Here is a 14,052-nt window from a genome sequence, read left to right as displayed (position 1 = left end):
AAAAAAGTAGCATTCCATCCTGGATTTTGTAAAATATAAAATCTACCTTATTTGTGAAAGATGAACCAGTCTGTGGGACAACATGTGCGCTGAAGAAGCTGTGATACTGATCTGAGGAACACCTGATATAATGAGTGGGGATCTATACTATGTGTTTCTCTACTGGTAAATTAATGTTATTATATAATGTATGCAAAACATTGAAGTGGAAATTTCTGCAAAATGTGGATCTCTGCTCACATGGGAAAGTGTCTTGGAAAGAACACTCTTAGATTCCCCTACAATAAGTACATTCATCTGTCCTGAAAATGATTAAATCAAGCGTTGTAAGAGAAAAATAGATCTATAGTATTGGCAGGTGGATAGCAGTTTATATTTAATCTTTCTCATATATAAAACAATAATTCAAGGAAGCTGGCAAAACTGACGCCTAGTGCTGCCACTTAGTGGATCTATGCTTTTACTGTTGAAATTGGAAAAATGAAGATTAATAACACTTTTTTGTTGCAGCTCATGAGAAACCTCAGTTCTCAAATACTTACGTTGTACAAAAAGTGTAACATGAGACTGTTTCTYGGTGGTGTTGGGTACTCAAAGCTCTTTTGTAAGTTGCTTTACATGATGACAAGACAGATTTCAGGAATACATGAATGAAGCAATTCAGGTGAGGAATGTGTACCACTTCTTTTCCTACTGCCTCAAATATATAACAATCACATGAAGAAATAAGCAGCTCATCAATGCAAAAGAAATAAATTCATACAGAACTCAAGCAGCCTGCAGAAATTCCAGCCAAAGATGATCACTGTTTTCTATCATGAGAGAAATTTAAAGGCTGGATTTTAACACCTGTAATACAATCTTAAGTTATGTGTCCTGAGCTAAGGATGTTTAGATTTCATGCTTCTGTTATAAACTGACCAACATGCTGATCATAAAGGGAATTGTTACTTCACGTACAAGTTGCCTGAATGTATTTATGTTGAGAAGAGGAAGGTCCTGTAAGACCTTTGAGCTAGAGTGAGACTGATAGAATCAAGCAAATCTTATGTCCCCAAACACGTTTGATCCAGCTCTTCCGGGCAGAACTGACACTACTCTTTCACTTCAGTGCACGCCAACATAGATCAGAAAGGACATCCTTTTAACAGAGTACCAGTGGTGTTGTCTTCCACTTCACCTCCTGCTTTATAGCTTGCAGGCCAAACACAGCTCATAAATATGAATTCCTTGGACACTACTGGCAGAAAAGAAAGACTGAAATATATAAAACAGTTAATATTACCCATACAAGCAAAGATCAATGTTTGTTATGCCATCTGAGTACAACTGAGCATACAGTAGCTAATATTTCAGTGACTGAAGCCAAGGATACAAACAGCAAAAAAGCACATATATTTTCTCATAATAAATGATAGTAAATAGCCTTAGACATGTCTATTTGCTTATCTCTAAATAAATCAAGCATTCTTCATATATACCAGTTTTTCCTTATGCGGATAGCCCATATAAGGTTATGCTGCACTATGTAAGACTTAGATAAGCACTGTTTTAATACATAGGTAAAATTACAGTCAGTCATAAGGTTTATTCTTTCCACAGGGAAAATTTAAATGAATACAGCATGAAATCAGCTCCATAGTATTTTGGTATGGCTGAGCCAATTAGAGTTTACTCTACAGTTAGTATGTAGTAAAGTAGGATAAAAATTTAATTCAGTCAGTTTTCAAGAGAGTGAAGCAGAATTTTTCATTGTCTTTCTATTCTGTGGAGAATTCTGTTTAGTGATGCAACAAGTCCGTTTTTCTGTTATAGAAAAATGCTGACCTTCTGATGTCTGGTATATTCTACCTCTAGAAGGAAAAAACAAATTTACAACTGTAGGGAGTAAAAAGCTCAGTAAAATATGAGGTTTACTTAATGTTTACCCAGATAGGAAGAAACAATATACTCAGAATTTTCCATGATTTAGATGCAGATATATTTTAAATTTATCTAAATAAAATGACTGTATGAAGAAAAAATGTGAGCCCATGTTTCATTTTATACAGAACCAAGGGGCTAGGGTTTTTAAGGCTTTTAAGAATCTAAAACCCATGATTTCATTTAAAATCTGGCCAGGGGATCTTAGCGATCCCGAAGTATTTCAAGGAAGTTCTGTTCCATGTTCCAGAATCAGTAATTGCAGTCACTTCCATAAATTTCATTTGCATTTTCTTTTTATTCCTTGGAAAACATAAATGTGAAAATAAGTAAAGAAGTAGAAAATATGACAAGAACAAAGTATGTGAAGTATTCATTCAGGATTAACATGCTTTTAAGATACAGAACTATTTTTAAAGAAACAATCTCTTTTTCCAGATACTAGTAAATGCATCTGATATGCACTTCCAGATGTAACCATTTTTAAAATACTATTTAATCCAAGTTTTATTGTTCAGCAGTAATAAGATGACCTTGCTACAATTTGAACAACATTCTGAGAGAAAAACACATTGATACTGTCATTGTCATAATTTCCATTATCCTACATATTGGTTCTGGAATTTATTCCTAAATTATTTAATTCAGGAAATCTGATTTGGCATTAAGTAAATGGTGGAATTTGAGAAAAATGCCTTGTCAGCAGTTGTACTCACTTACATTTGAATCATCATTGATCAATGACTGCGGTTTGGCCTGAATCCCTTCCCGTATGTTGGCTTATTTCCTTATTATTTTCTCCTTCATGCTCTGCATATTGGCAGGCAGTGGCAGTGATTCTGTGCCGTCACTGGAGACAAATTTTGCAGCACTGTCTTTATACAAGTGCCCCACAGAACAGTTCTCCTAAAAATGTTCATTTAAGTAAGTAAGCCATACAGTGAAAGACTTRTGAAATGAGACGAATACGGCCATTTCTGAAGCCTCTTCCAGTTAATACTCATCAACTGAACAACCGCAGAAACAAACTCCATCAACAATAAAACTATAGAGTACAATAGGTCTGCCCTGCCAGATCTGAATGTGCTTAGAGATGCAAAAATTCTCACACTATACCGAAGCTATCCTCTTTTTAGTCTGTGATTTTGTCCATTATTTTATTATATATAATATACTGTGACCAAAACTAGAAGCTTCACATGAATACAAAATTAACTTCTTAACTATGGACTATGTACATAGCTATATATAAGCAGGACAAAGCTTTGCAATTGATTTATGATGTTAAGTTTTACATTCTAAATTTTTAATCTTGGTAATGTTAATATATGTTAATAGTCATTGATATATAATCCCTTTAAAAACTGTATTAGATTTGTTTACTGCTGTGTCTTGTGGTAAGTTTAGTTAAAGTATATTATTCTTATAAAGGAAATTTGCAAGTATTTTTGTATTGCTTTTCAGCTTATTAGATGCACTCTTGCTCAAGTACTGCAAAATGTTAAAACAATAGGCCTTCGGACTGAACTTGTTTATGCTAGTCACTGTTAAGTCTCGTTTCCTAAAGAAACGAGGCCTTCCTAGCCTCTGTGAGTATGTGGGTTTCTCAAAGAACTCCTAAATCCATGAGACAAGTTCAGCCAAACTGGGCAAATGGTAACTGGGAGGCTGCACCTACACACCTCATAAAAACAAGCGGCTGTCTAGAGGAGAAAGCCCTAGTCCTGAGCTCAAGCAGGCACGGAGGAGAGCAGTTTTCGGTATGCCCCAGTTGCGAGAAAGGCTGTAATTGGAGCTTGTACCRTGGCCACCACAGAACCTTCCGACAGGCACAGGTCCCTAGGAAGCAAGGTTTCACTCAAGGGGCCCAGATACCTCCGTCTCTTTCAGAGCTGCCCCGATGCCTGTGAGCAGCGCTAAGGCAGCTGTCCTTTTTGTCCTCGCCTTTCCTCAGCCTTGCATTCCACAGCCATCACTACAGGCTCAAACATCTTCCCCACAAGGGCAGGTGCTTCATGACCAGCTCTTGTGGTTTTACCTCAGGCTTCGCCTTCTTCCTGAGTTTTCCCTCAAGGAACACGTGAGCTCATGAAAGTTCAGTTCCTCAGTCAAGCGGGTATGAAAAAAACTAAACAGTGGTGCTTCCCCAGCCCAAAACCCTGAAGTCAAGAGCCTATCTCAGCTTTATTAGCATTTAAATCTTCTGACTTTTTGTCAGAGCTTTAATTCGCTCCCGTGCAGGAGCTGGGGGCCGCCTTCCAACCTCYGGGCTCCGAAACGGTGGCTCCTTCCTTCCCCCCAACCGCTCCCTGCACAGCTGCGCGAGAGGCCAGGCCGACACGAGGCGAAAACCGCCGAGGAAACGGTGGCGGACCGAAAACTCCAGCGCTCGGCCGTTACTCGGGACACCTCACCCCACCCCGTAAAACCGCCACCGCGCCCCACCGGCGCGCACCCGCCGCCGCCGCCAACCCTCTTCCAACGGCCGCCGCCGCCCAACGGCCGCCGCCGCGCCAGCAGGGGGCGCTGCCCAACCGCCGCTCGGGGCCCCGCGCCGCGCCGCGCCCCGCCCTCTCCCCCCTCCCTTCCACCAAGGTGCGGCGCGAAAGGGCGGGGCCCGCGCGAGGCCCCGCCCCGCCGCCCGCCCGGAGCGGCGCGTGCTGCCGGCCGCCTCCCTCGCGCAGCGGCGGCCGTTGGCGGGAGGGAGGAGGGAGCTGGCGGCGGAGCGGAGCAGGAGCAGGAGCAGGAGGGGGACCTAGGAGAGACCGTTCCGCCGCGCAAGGCGGGAAGCTCCGCGCCATGAGCCCCGAGGAGAAGCCGCCGCCGAGCCGCTGCCGCGATGAGCGGCCGCTGCCTCAGCCCCAGCCCGCTGCCGGCCGCGGGCGGCGGCGGGGCGGCCTGCTGACCGAGATCCGCACGCCCATCCGCACCGAGCCCTTCCAGGAGCGCTACAGCCTCAGCCCCGGCAGGGAGCTCGGCAGGTGAGCGGGGTGGCTCCCGGCCCGCCCTTGGCGCCGCAGCGCATGCGGGGAAGGTGGCTTGAGGGCCATTCCGCGGCTCCGTCCCCCGAGCCCGAGCCCGAGCCCGCTCGAGTCGGGCAGAGCTCTGAAGCCTGCCCCTCGGCTGGGGGGGGGGGATGTTGCGTCCCAGTTGGTGCCTCCTCTCCTCTCTGCTCTGCGTTTCTTTTCCTTTCTCYGCTCGCGCGCGCTGCCGCCCTGCAGCCGATGTGCACCGCCTGCCGCAGTAAGCTGCGAGGCAGGCAAGCGTTTTCACCTGCTTCGCCTTCCTCCCCTGCCCGGCTTGAGTCACCGTAGCCTGGAGCAGGACCAGGCGGTAGGGGGAGGAGGGGAGGGGAGGGGAACAGTGTCCCTGCCGTGCTGGAGCCGTGGTTAGTGGCATCCCTTCTGGCCTCGCCCCGCTGTAGGTCGGCTCCGAGGAAATGCCCGTCGCGCTGGCCGGGCAGAAGCTGGCTTAGCTAGACAGGGTGCTGGGTGTCAGCTGTCAGCGCAGCTGTACTCCTGCTGGCCGCCGCTGACCGCCCTCGCTTCTGCCGGACTAGCCCTCGTCAGCCTCGTTAAGCTGGCCGGGAGGAGGCTGCAGTCTTTCCCCYGAGCGAGTGTGGAGCGCAGCGTGAGGCTCCAGGCTTGGAGTGGAGATGGAGACCTGCTAGGCTTTCTCGTGAGCTTTGTAAACTCTTGGCAGGAGGAAAAACAAGTATACAGGAGACTAGTTCATGGTCATATCTACATGAAGCTTAATTTAACGGTGGAGCTCTCCAAAGAGTTAAAAAGTTAGTTAAAGAATTCAGACTCTGAAAGCGACTTCAGTGGTGCCTTGCGTCTAAGGTTTGATCAGTGTGCAACTTCAAAAAGACACCTCACAGATAATAAGGCTTTCTGCCTCAAACCTTGCTTGCTAAAAGGTTTTGCATCTCAGAAGCAATGTACATTGAATTTCAGCACCACTAAACAATATTTTTTTTTTTGTCTGAAAGCCTGTCACTTCTCATAGTAATGACAGTACTCCTAGGTTCTCATGTCGTTTAGATAAAGAGCATTCAGATCAAAAACATGAGATGATGTACCTCAASATATACTGCAAGATACACTCTAATCTACATTCTTTTTCGATTCTTTTTCAAGTTAAGGTAGCCATAAAGCTGAGTTTATGTGGCAGCAGAAGTAAACTTTTGGAGAGAAAGAGGAAAGGAGAGTTTCAGAGCAAGTGTAGTTGCTATAAGTACCTGTAACGAATTTTGAGAATGTCTAGWTGTCAACTTAATGTTCACTTTAGTAACTCTGATATACTAACAGAATAATACCTGGTTAAACATAGTAGCTTAGAGCATTCACATTGAGAAGCAGGTGGGAGAAAGAATCCATACAGTGAGAGAACTTTTTTTTAGTATGATGTAACCCCAATGTCCAGGGCCTGCAAGYCAAAGCTATGTAAGTACAGGCTAGAGAACAGCATAAATTCCAAACAATTAAGTGAGCACTGGAGCAACGTAACAGGATGTGTTAGTACTGCTGTTGCTCAGTGGTGGGGGGAGGTGTATTATTATTTCTGYATTCAGAGCTCAGATGACTTTTCTGAAAATACCTTGTAGCTCTGCCATGAAATGAGAGCTTATATTATGAGCTGGGTGATATTCATTGGCCTAATCAAAATATATTAGACAAAGGTAGTGGTTCCTTCAGGTGCRCAAAACTACAACTAAAATAATGGCTTCCATGCTGCAAACAGCAATTCGTACTACAGTAAATATCATTCTGTAGGTTGAACAAAGAAGTCTTAATATGGCTTTCTGTATGGAGTTGTTCTTGACCAAAACTGTATATGAAGGTGATCTTCCCATGGTGGTTGCTATTCTGTACCTACAGTTACGTTAAARTGAGTTTTGTGTTCTAAATGTTTGTCTTATGTTTTGTTATCCTTGCATATATTTTAGTTCAGACTTTTCTTTTTCTCTCCACTTAAATATTTTTCAGTATCTTCTCTTASATTCAAATATATAAATTTCTATACTTATATGCTTATTTTTAGCTCAACCATTTGGAATGTTTAGGGGTTCTTACTACACTTCTGTAATGAACAGTGGATTTTTCAGCACACTTCCATAAAGATGATTTCTTGCTAACTCATTGTGACAAAGCAAAGGTGTTGAAATGGAAAGTCTCTAACACTTCTAAGTGTCTTGTTGAATCATATTTTATTGAGAAAGTACACTTAGCAGAAATTGTTTCATTTTTGTTCATAAAGTGTGCAAGTTTTTACTTACAAGTTGAGTTATCTTTGCAAAGGACTTGGACAGATTGTCAACCAGAGAGGACACATTTTTAGGTCTTGGACAAAAAGTAGCTCTTGTGCACGCAACATGCTCTATTTAATTCTTGTTTGGTAGACGAACTTTGGATAGAGGTTTCAAAAATAATTTTGTTCCTATAAATTGTGTTTAAAATTGGTAGCTGAAGGACAAAAGAAAGCAGATTTAGTACTGTTGCTGAGAGCAAGGCAGCTGCATGAGCTCAACRGGTATGTGCTCTTTGGCCTCCAGTTCAGTCAGTCAACACGTGTGTTGGAACTGGCCATGGCAGTTGGGGCCCTTGTCCTGTGTTCCCTTCTCATGTATGTGTGGAGGAGGTGGGAAGAGGGAGAGAAAGAGGGAAGACATTGAGAGCATTTTAGCACTACAAATGTGAGGAAGGAAGGTATAGGAGCTACTAGGCCAATGAAGGCACGTTGGGGYGAAAGTCATGGGGGGGATACTGCTGAAAGAGTCGCAGGTTAGCATGGGAGCAAGCTAGTCATAATGTCAGTGGAGAGACTTGAACGCAAAGCCATAGGAAGTCAGGCTTCATTCGTTCTGCTCACAGGAAAAAAATTGCTTTGAGAATGTAAAGTTTATATGCTTCATAGCTTCAGCTATGTCTGTAGCTGAACAGACATTTCTAAGTCTGTCTAAAAACAACTGCTAGGCAAAAACAGATTAATTCAGGAAAAATACTAAAAGTGTGGATACGATGGCTACTCTGGAAAAAATATTTTAAGTTGCTTAAACTAACATGGAAATGGCTTTTTTTTAATTAAATATTTTAGTAAATTAAATTTTGGACTAGTTTTCACAGTCTTACTGACTTTATTGTCCAGAAATCAGAATGTTCTCTCTCAAATCTCCATTTCAAGTTGCATGTTGTTTAAAATCAAACTTATGTCTTATGGGCATTTTAGGGTGCCATTGCTGGTCAACTCATTCTTGCTTCTGCGTTTTTCTACAGAAGCGCTAGCTTGAGCTGCATTAGATTGAAGTAGTGTAATCCTTTGCAGAGGACAAGGCAGGCATCGGTTGGTTGACTGTTCCCCTAACCATCTGCATTCAAGCAAAAGATCTACTGTAGAATGAGAAACAATATTTTTAATAGAGTTGAAGGACACTCGTGAGTATGCTTGTGGGACCTTCGGTATGCTTAAGCTCCATATTCCAGAAACATGGCTCCAGTGAAAATTTTTCATGACTGATTTATATTACCTAAAGCGTATATAAAATATCTAGTGTTAATTGTATTTGTTTACTTTTCTTTTTTTCCTCTATAAAAGAACCTCCTAACTAATTGTGAACAAAACACTAGTTATCAGTTAATTATTTCATCAAGCTCATTGATGGGGTATTGCCATGTTGAGAATTGATCTAAACAAGCTGTGTTCAGATTGGTGCTCATAATTTGTGTACAGAAAAAAATAAATGGCAGACCTGTTTTCTTCTCTYTAGTAGGTAATAATGCTAATAAATGATTAGTTCTAAAAACAGCAGTCTACTCATTGCGAAATATACAGGCTCTACAAGTGCAACCCTGTTGATTGTTGTCCTTTTTTTCTTTTTTTTTCTTTTTTTTTTTTTTGTTAAAACAGACAATCTCATTCTTCATTCAGAGCTAAGAATGAGAAGTATTTAAATCAGTTGAGGAACTGAACTGAATATTAAGGAAGTTTTTCAGCTACTGATCTGACAGCTTCATGTGCGGATAACTCGGGTTTTTCTGCCAACTCTACTGAACTTGCTTATTCCTCAAGTAGTTTTCTAACTTGCATCTTATTTGCTATTAGATACTTGTATGATTTTGTGCAACACTARGAATGTATATGCTATCCCATTTTTATTCTAAACTGTTCTTTGCAGCAGCACAGCTAGGGTAAAACAATGGTGGAATATTCTGTACAGAAATACTATTTCTGTACTTGTTACAAAATGCTTTATAGGTCACTTTAACCTTCAATTTTTTTTAATTTTCTGTTCTTCTCAGCCTATGGCAACCAAAATTAACTGGTATGACATAAATGTTCTTGCTTATTTGACTMYAWWTRKAGTCAAATAAGCAAGAACRYTTAYGTCATACCAGTTAATTTGTGATTGAGTTCTTTTTTTCACTTAAACTGTGTTGTATGCCAGATGAAATGATGCTGATTCTATTGAATTATGAAGAACTCAGTGTCATCTTTTTAGATTGTCAATATGATTTATCTTAAATCTGAATTCTTGAACAAGACTCCCKTGAAGACTGAGAACCACATCTGGTTTCCTATTTGTGTCTGTCTGAAAGCATTTTGTATGTGGTGCTTGGGTGTCTGGTAATCAGATTTTAACTTTTTCACGTTTCATAAACATGAAATGTATATAAAATTGTTCTTCCTTAAATGTGACATTCCCACTRTAGTTCTTAATACAGTTAAATTAGCAATTCTGTGGTCTAATACTACTTTTAATAGCAAATTTCTTTTTTATAAGGATTAATGAAAGTATTTAAGAAAGGTAGCAATGAAGTATATGCAGCCTGTACTGTATCAGAAAGCTTGTTTACATGTATGTTATGTGTACTAAAAAAAAAAAAAAAAATACAAGTGTATCCCTTGGCTTAACTTCCTGCTTTGATTATCCAGTGGCTGATACTTCTGCATCCTAGCTCTGAAATTGTCTCAGACAGGAACCTAGGTAACTGCATAATAATAAGCTTTATAACTAATGAAGCTTATGAAGTTTATTGAGTTCTGTTCTTATGGGGGGGATGTATTCAGAAAAGGTGAGTCCTGCAGACAGTAGCTATAATGGCTCTAATTATAGATATAGCCATCAAGAATCTGGGCAGGATTCTTAGTGTTAAACAACTAAGAGTTAATATTTGTCAGTCAGCTGAACCTCCCCTTTTAATTATGTTACATATTGGGCTTCTGTCCAGCTCAGCTATCCAGCACATGCGTGGCCACACACAGGGGTGTCTCTTTCTTACTGCTTCTTGCAGCAGCATGAATATTGTTTTATTTCCAGTGACTCACGTGATGAATCAGCAGTGATGCCACCCATTAGACTACTTGCTTGCTTCCAGGTAGATGTTGTGATTTAAACACACTTGAAAGTGTGCTTCTTGAAACCAGTATTAATTTTAGATTTTTAAACTTCTCTAAACTACTTTTTCTGGACACTTCACTGGTGCTAGAGTTAAAAGCTTTTGACTCTGGAGTAAGGAGAAATTTAGAGAGAAATCATACATTCAGAGACTGCTACTTTAAAAAAAAAAAAAGACTGAACCTAGTGATCTAGATTTTTGGCATAAAAGTTTATTATCACTAGATATTAACATAACTTGCTGTTAAAGGATCTTGGATTTTTTTTTCTTCCATCAGAACAGATGTGACTTTTTTTTCTCCATGGAGGTTATCTGCCTTTGTTGCCAAAGAAATGAAGCTTCAGTAGAGGTTGTAACACCTTGGTAAATGCATACRTTTGTATTGTACTTGTGTCATACAGATGTATGTCTCCATTTGGAGTACCTTAAGATCCTTTTCACTGGCTACATAGGCATGATTGCTCTTTATCACAGGATGGCAATACTGGGGAAGTGTTTATACTTGTAGTTGGGACACAAACGTTGCAAGCTTCTCAGAACTCTACTTAAAAGAAACACTGACCGTACAGCATTTTTCTTCTTTGGGCTCTGGAGCATATGGCTTTCACGCTATTTGTATGTTTCCTGATGAGCTGTCCCTCCTGAATGCATTTTTTTTTCTTCCAGTTTGTTTTTTGATTTACCTGTAGCAAGTACCTGGTAATTTATTAGCCTTTACTTGAGGCTTTGGGTGGCTCTTCCTTTCATGGTATTCTGTGGTAACTTCCATATTGATTAAAGCTTTTTTAGTCATCTTTTGACCAAACCTTCCTGGTACTGCAAAGCTCTAATAGTATTTTCCTGCATTTGCAAAGCTGTAATATTGCCATAACGCCTGTATTGTTAATTAAGATATTTTTCTAAAAAAAATTAAAGGCATTTAAAGCATATTGTTATTGTGTCTGCCCTCACAGGTGTCTGGGCTTGGCTCTGCTCCATTCCAGTATCTATAATGCTGAACATAATGTGTGCTTATGCAACATATTATTCCTTGAGGAGTAACTGTGGTTATATCAGTAGTTACAAGTCAGATTATTTTAGTGAGATCATCTACCAAATACCCACTTTGTGGATGTTTGTTTGATTTTTAATACATTTTGACTGCATAACTTTGAAACAAATATCTGTTTTAAGCCAACTGACTGCAACTTCTTTAATCATTCTGTAACTTTTCATGGGAGGCAGCCTGCCAATAGGTTAAGATCTGTGAGAGCGAATGAATTTTGACAAGTTGAGTGAATTAATTCTGTAAACTTCAGCTTGGAGGGAGGAGAGGCAAAATCCATGTAGTTTTCTTTCAAACGTGATGAAGACTCTGGTTTTGGTTATCCTACAATAAGTTAAATAAAAAGAACCGCAATAAAGACCTTCCAAGCTATTCGTGCAGCTTTAGAAGAGTCTTTTACACACACACACACACACACACACACACACACACACACACACGCAAGTACAGTTTTGATAACCATTGTACTTGTATGGGCAGAATTTAAAAATGATTGCTGTACTTAATAGTATAAGTATTCATAACTGCATTAAATGATAGAATAGTAGACATTTTCATTCTAATACTCAAGACTTTATGAACTGAAGTGAAGCAGGCAGATGGCTCTGAGCATTTTATTTCAAGAAGTTTTAACAGACATTTCAGTGCAAAATGTTACAGGAGAGGAGTTCTAACCTGAGTGCTACAATGTGATTCTAGCTAGGTTGCTGGCCCRGTGTAACTCAGTTGTGTTCTGGAGAAAACAATGCTCATTAAGTGCTCTGCTTAGTTCTCCTATGTATGTGTTCATATTAATATTGTCATAGAAATCTTGTTAGCGTTTTTTGGCCAAGTTGCTTTTTTTAATTACTTCTGTGTTCCTTGCTCAGACAAGGAGACCAAGAATAAGGGATTTTGAGAACTATTAAGCCATCAAAACTATAGCTATTATCACTGAAAGCATAGCATACAAAAATACCATGTGCCATCTTTGAAAATGCAGATTGTAGTTTTTTAAATAGGGTACCTGAAATTGGTAGCTATTTGAGGCCTTAAGTTTTGGGCTTCTATTTGCCTTTTGTATGTGGCAACACTTTGATATCGGTAGTTTCCTGGAGATTGGTTTGGGAAGTGCTTCAGTATCAGCAGCAATTGCAGAAAAGTCTGCAAGTTTATTTTTCATTCTGCAGAGCAGTATCAGGATATTGCATGGTAAGTGGAGCAGGATACTGAGAAATGATTCAGTAAGAGTGCTAATTGTTGTTGCACTGAATAGGATGGGATGCTTTAGAAAGCAGTAAAGCATCAAATACTTAGATTATTGTAATGTGCTCACATAAAGGGCAAATTGTTTATTCATACATCTGGTTTTCAAAAAAAGGGTTTTTAATGAAGGGTTTGGGGATATCTTAATTTTGCTAACTAGCACGGCTTTTGTTCTATATTTCTGAAATTGTAGGTTTCCTGAATTGATGGATAAGTCTTTTTTTTATTATTATTTATTTTTATTTTTTATGGAAATGACTGAAGAGCATTCTAGGTTGTGCTACTYCTAATGTCTAAATTTAGGACATATATTAAATGAGTCCATTAACAGTGATTTTGTTGAAGCTTCCTGAAATACTGAATTATAAGAGTCACAGTACTTAAATTGTAACTGGCCAACTTACGTTTAACTTGAAATTCTTCTTTGATTTCAGAGGAAAATTTGCAGTGGTGAAGAAGTGCATCCAGAAAGGGACTGAAAGGGAGTTTGCAGCAAAATTCATGAGAAAAAGAAGAAAGGGCCAAGACTGTCGGATGGAAATAATCCATGAGATTGCAGTCCTTGAGTTGGCACAATGCAACCTTTGGGTCGTTAACTTGCATGAAGTTTATGAAACTGCAACAGAGATGATTTTAGTCCTGGAATAGTAAGTACTATTTTTTTTAGTAACATTCTGCAGTGTTTGCTCAAAACAAATAATGTAAATTATTGTGCATCAATGATTAATGTTACAAAAGATTTTATTGCTTGCAAATTATCGTCTTTGAGTTTGACAGGAATTGCTAAGAAAATMGGTAGGTTATGTACAATCTTGCAACTGCTGCATAATATAATAAACTCCTCCAATTATATAGCATCTTTCAAAGCTGAACCTTAATTTGTGTAGTTAATCTTCAGTGAAATATGAACTCAGTACACTCCSTACTTGTAAAAGAGGGTGGGAAAAGAAACACTGATTATCTGTTCTAATTCTGAAGTTTGTTTCATTGACAGTGCCAAAGGTGGGGTGAAATCTGTCTTTGGCTAAAGTCCAGTTTTGGAAAAAAACAATCTCGTGTTGAAATGCGTACTCTGTCTTAAAAAAAAAATCTACAATGTGATCTACAATGAAAAGTTCTCTAATTTGTGATCACAGTGTTTTTTTTTCAATCTCAGTGCAACTGTTCTGAATTCTCTTCAAAATTAAATCTAAGCAGAATGTTTAGCTTTTAGAGGCCCGTTTTGAGGAAAGCTGAAGCTGAGGAGCTTGACAAGTGTTAGAATCTTGTTCTCATTTTTCTCAGTTTGATATGTCACTGTGTGAATTGTGCAAGGCTGGGACTTAGAGCAGATGTTTAGTCATAGGTATCCTATCACAATTAATATTAGGATAATTGGTGCAGCAACCCTTCTTCTCTTAGCTACTGCATTTAGTTAAACTAAATCTTCATATGCATGAT

General features: G+C 39.8%; 1 protein-coding gene across 1 annotated transcript in view; it reads left to right on the top strand.

The window, feature by feature from the left end:
* Window positions 1-4,572: 4,572 nt before the first annotated feature.
* STK17A (serine/threonine kinase 17a) overlaps window positions 4,573-14,052 on the top strand; it is a 28,733-nt gene continuing 19,253 nt past the window's right edge. Inside the window, exons 1-2 of the mRNA XM_085320204.1 lie at window positions 4,573-4,904; window positions 13,047-13,259. Coding sequence (XP_085176330.1) covers window positions 4,723-4,904; window positions 13,047-13,259 — 395 coding nt within the window. The 5' untranslated portion in view covers window positions 4,573-4,722. The remainder of the gene's footprint in view (window positions 4,905-13,046; window positions 13,260-14,052) is intronic.

Source organism: Rhea americana, unplaced genomic scaffold (assembly GCF_003343005.1).
Source record: "Rhea americana isolate MKP2758 unplaced genomic scaffold, rheAme1 scaffold_62, whole genome shotgun sequence".
Classification (NCBI taxonomy): domain Eukaryota; kingdom Metazoa; phylum Chordata; class Aves; order Rheiformes; family Rheidae; genus Rhea; species Rhea americana.
This window is presented reverse-complemented; position numbering and strand designations above follow the sequence as displayed.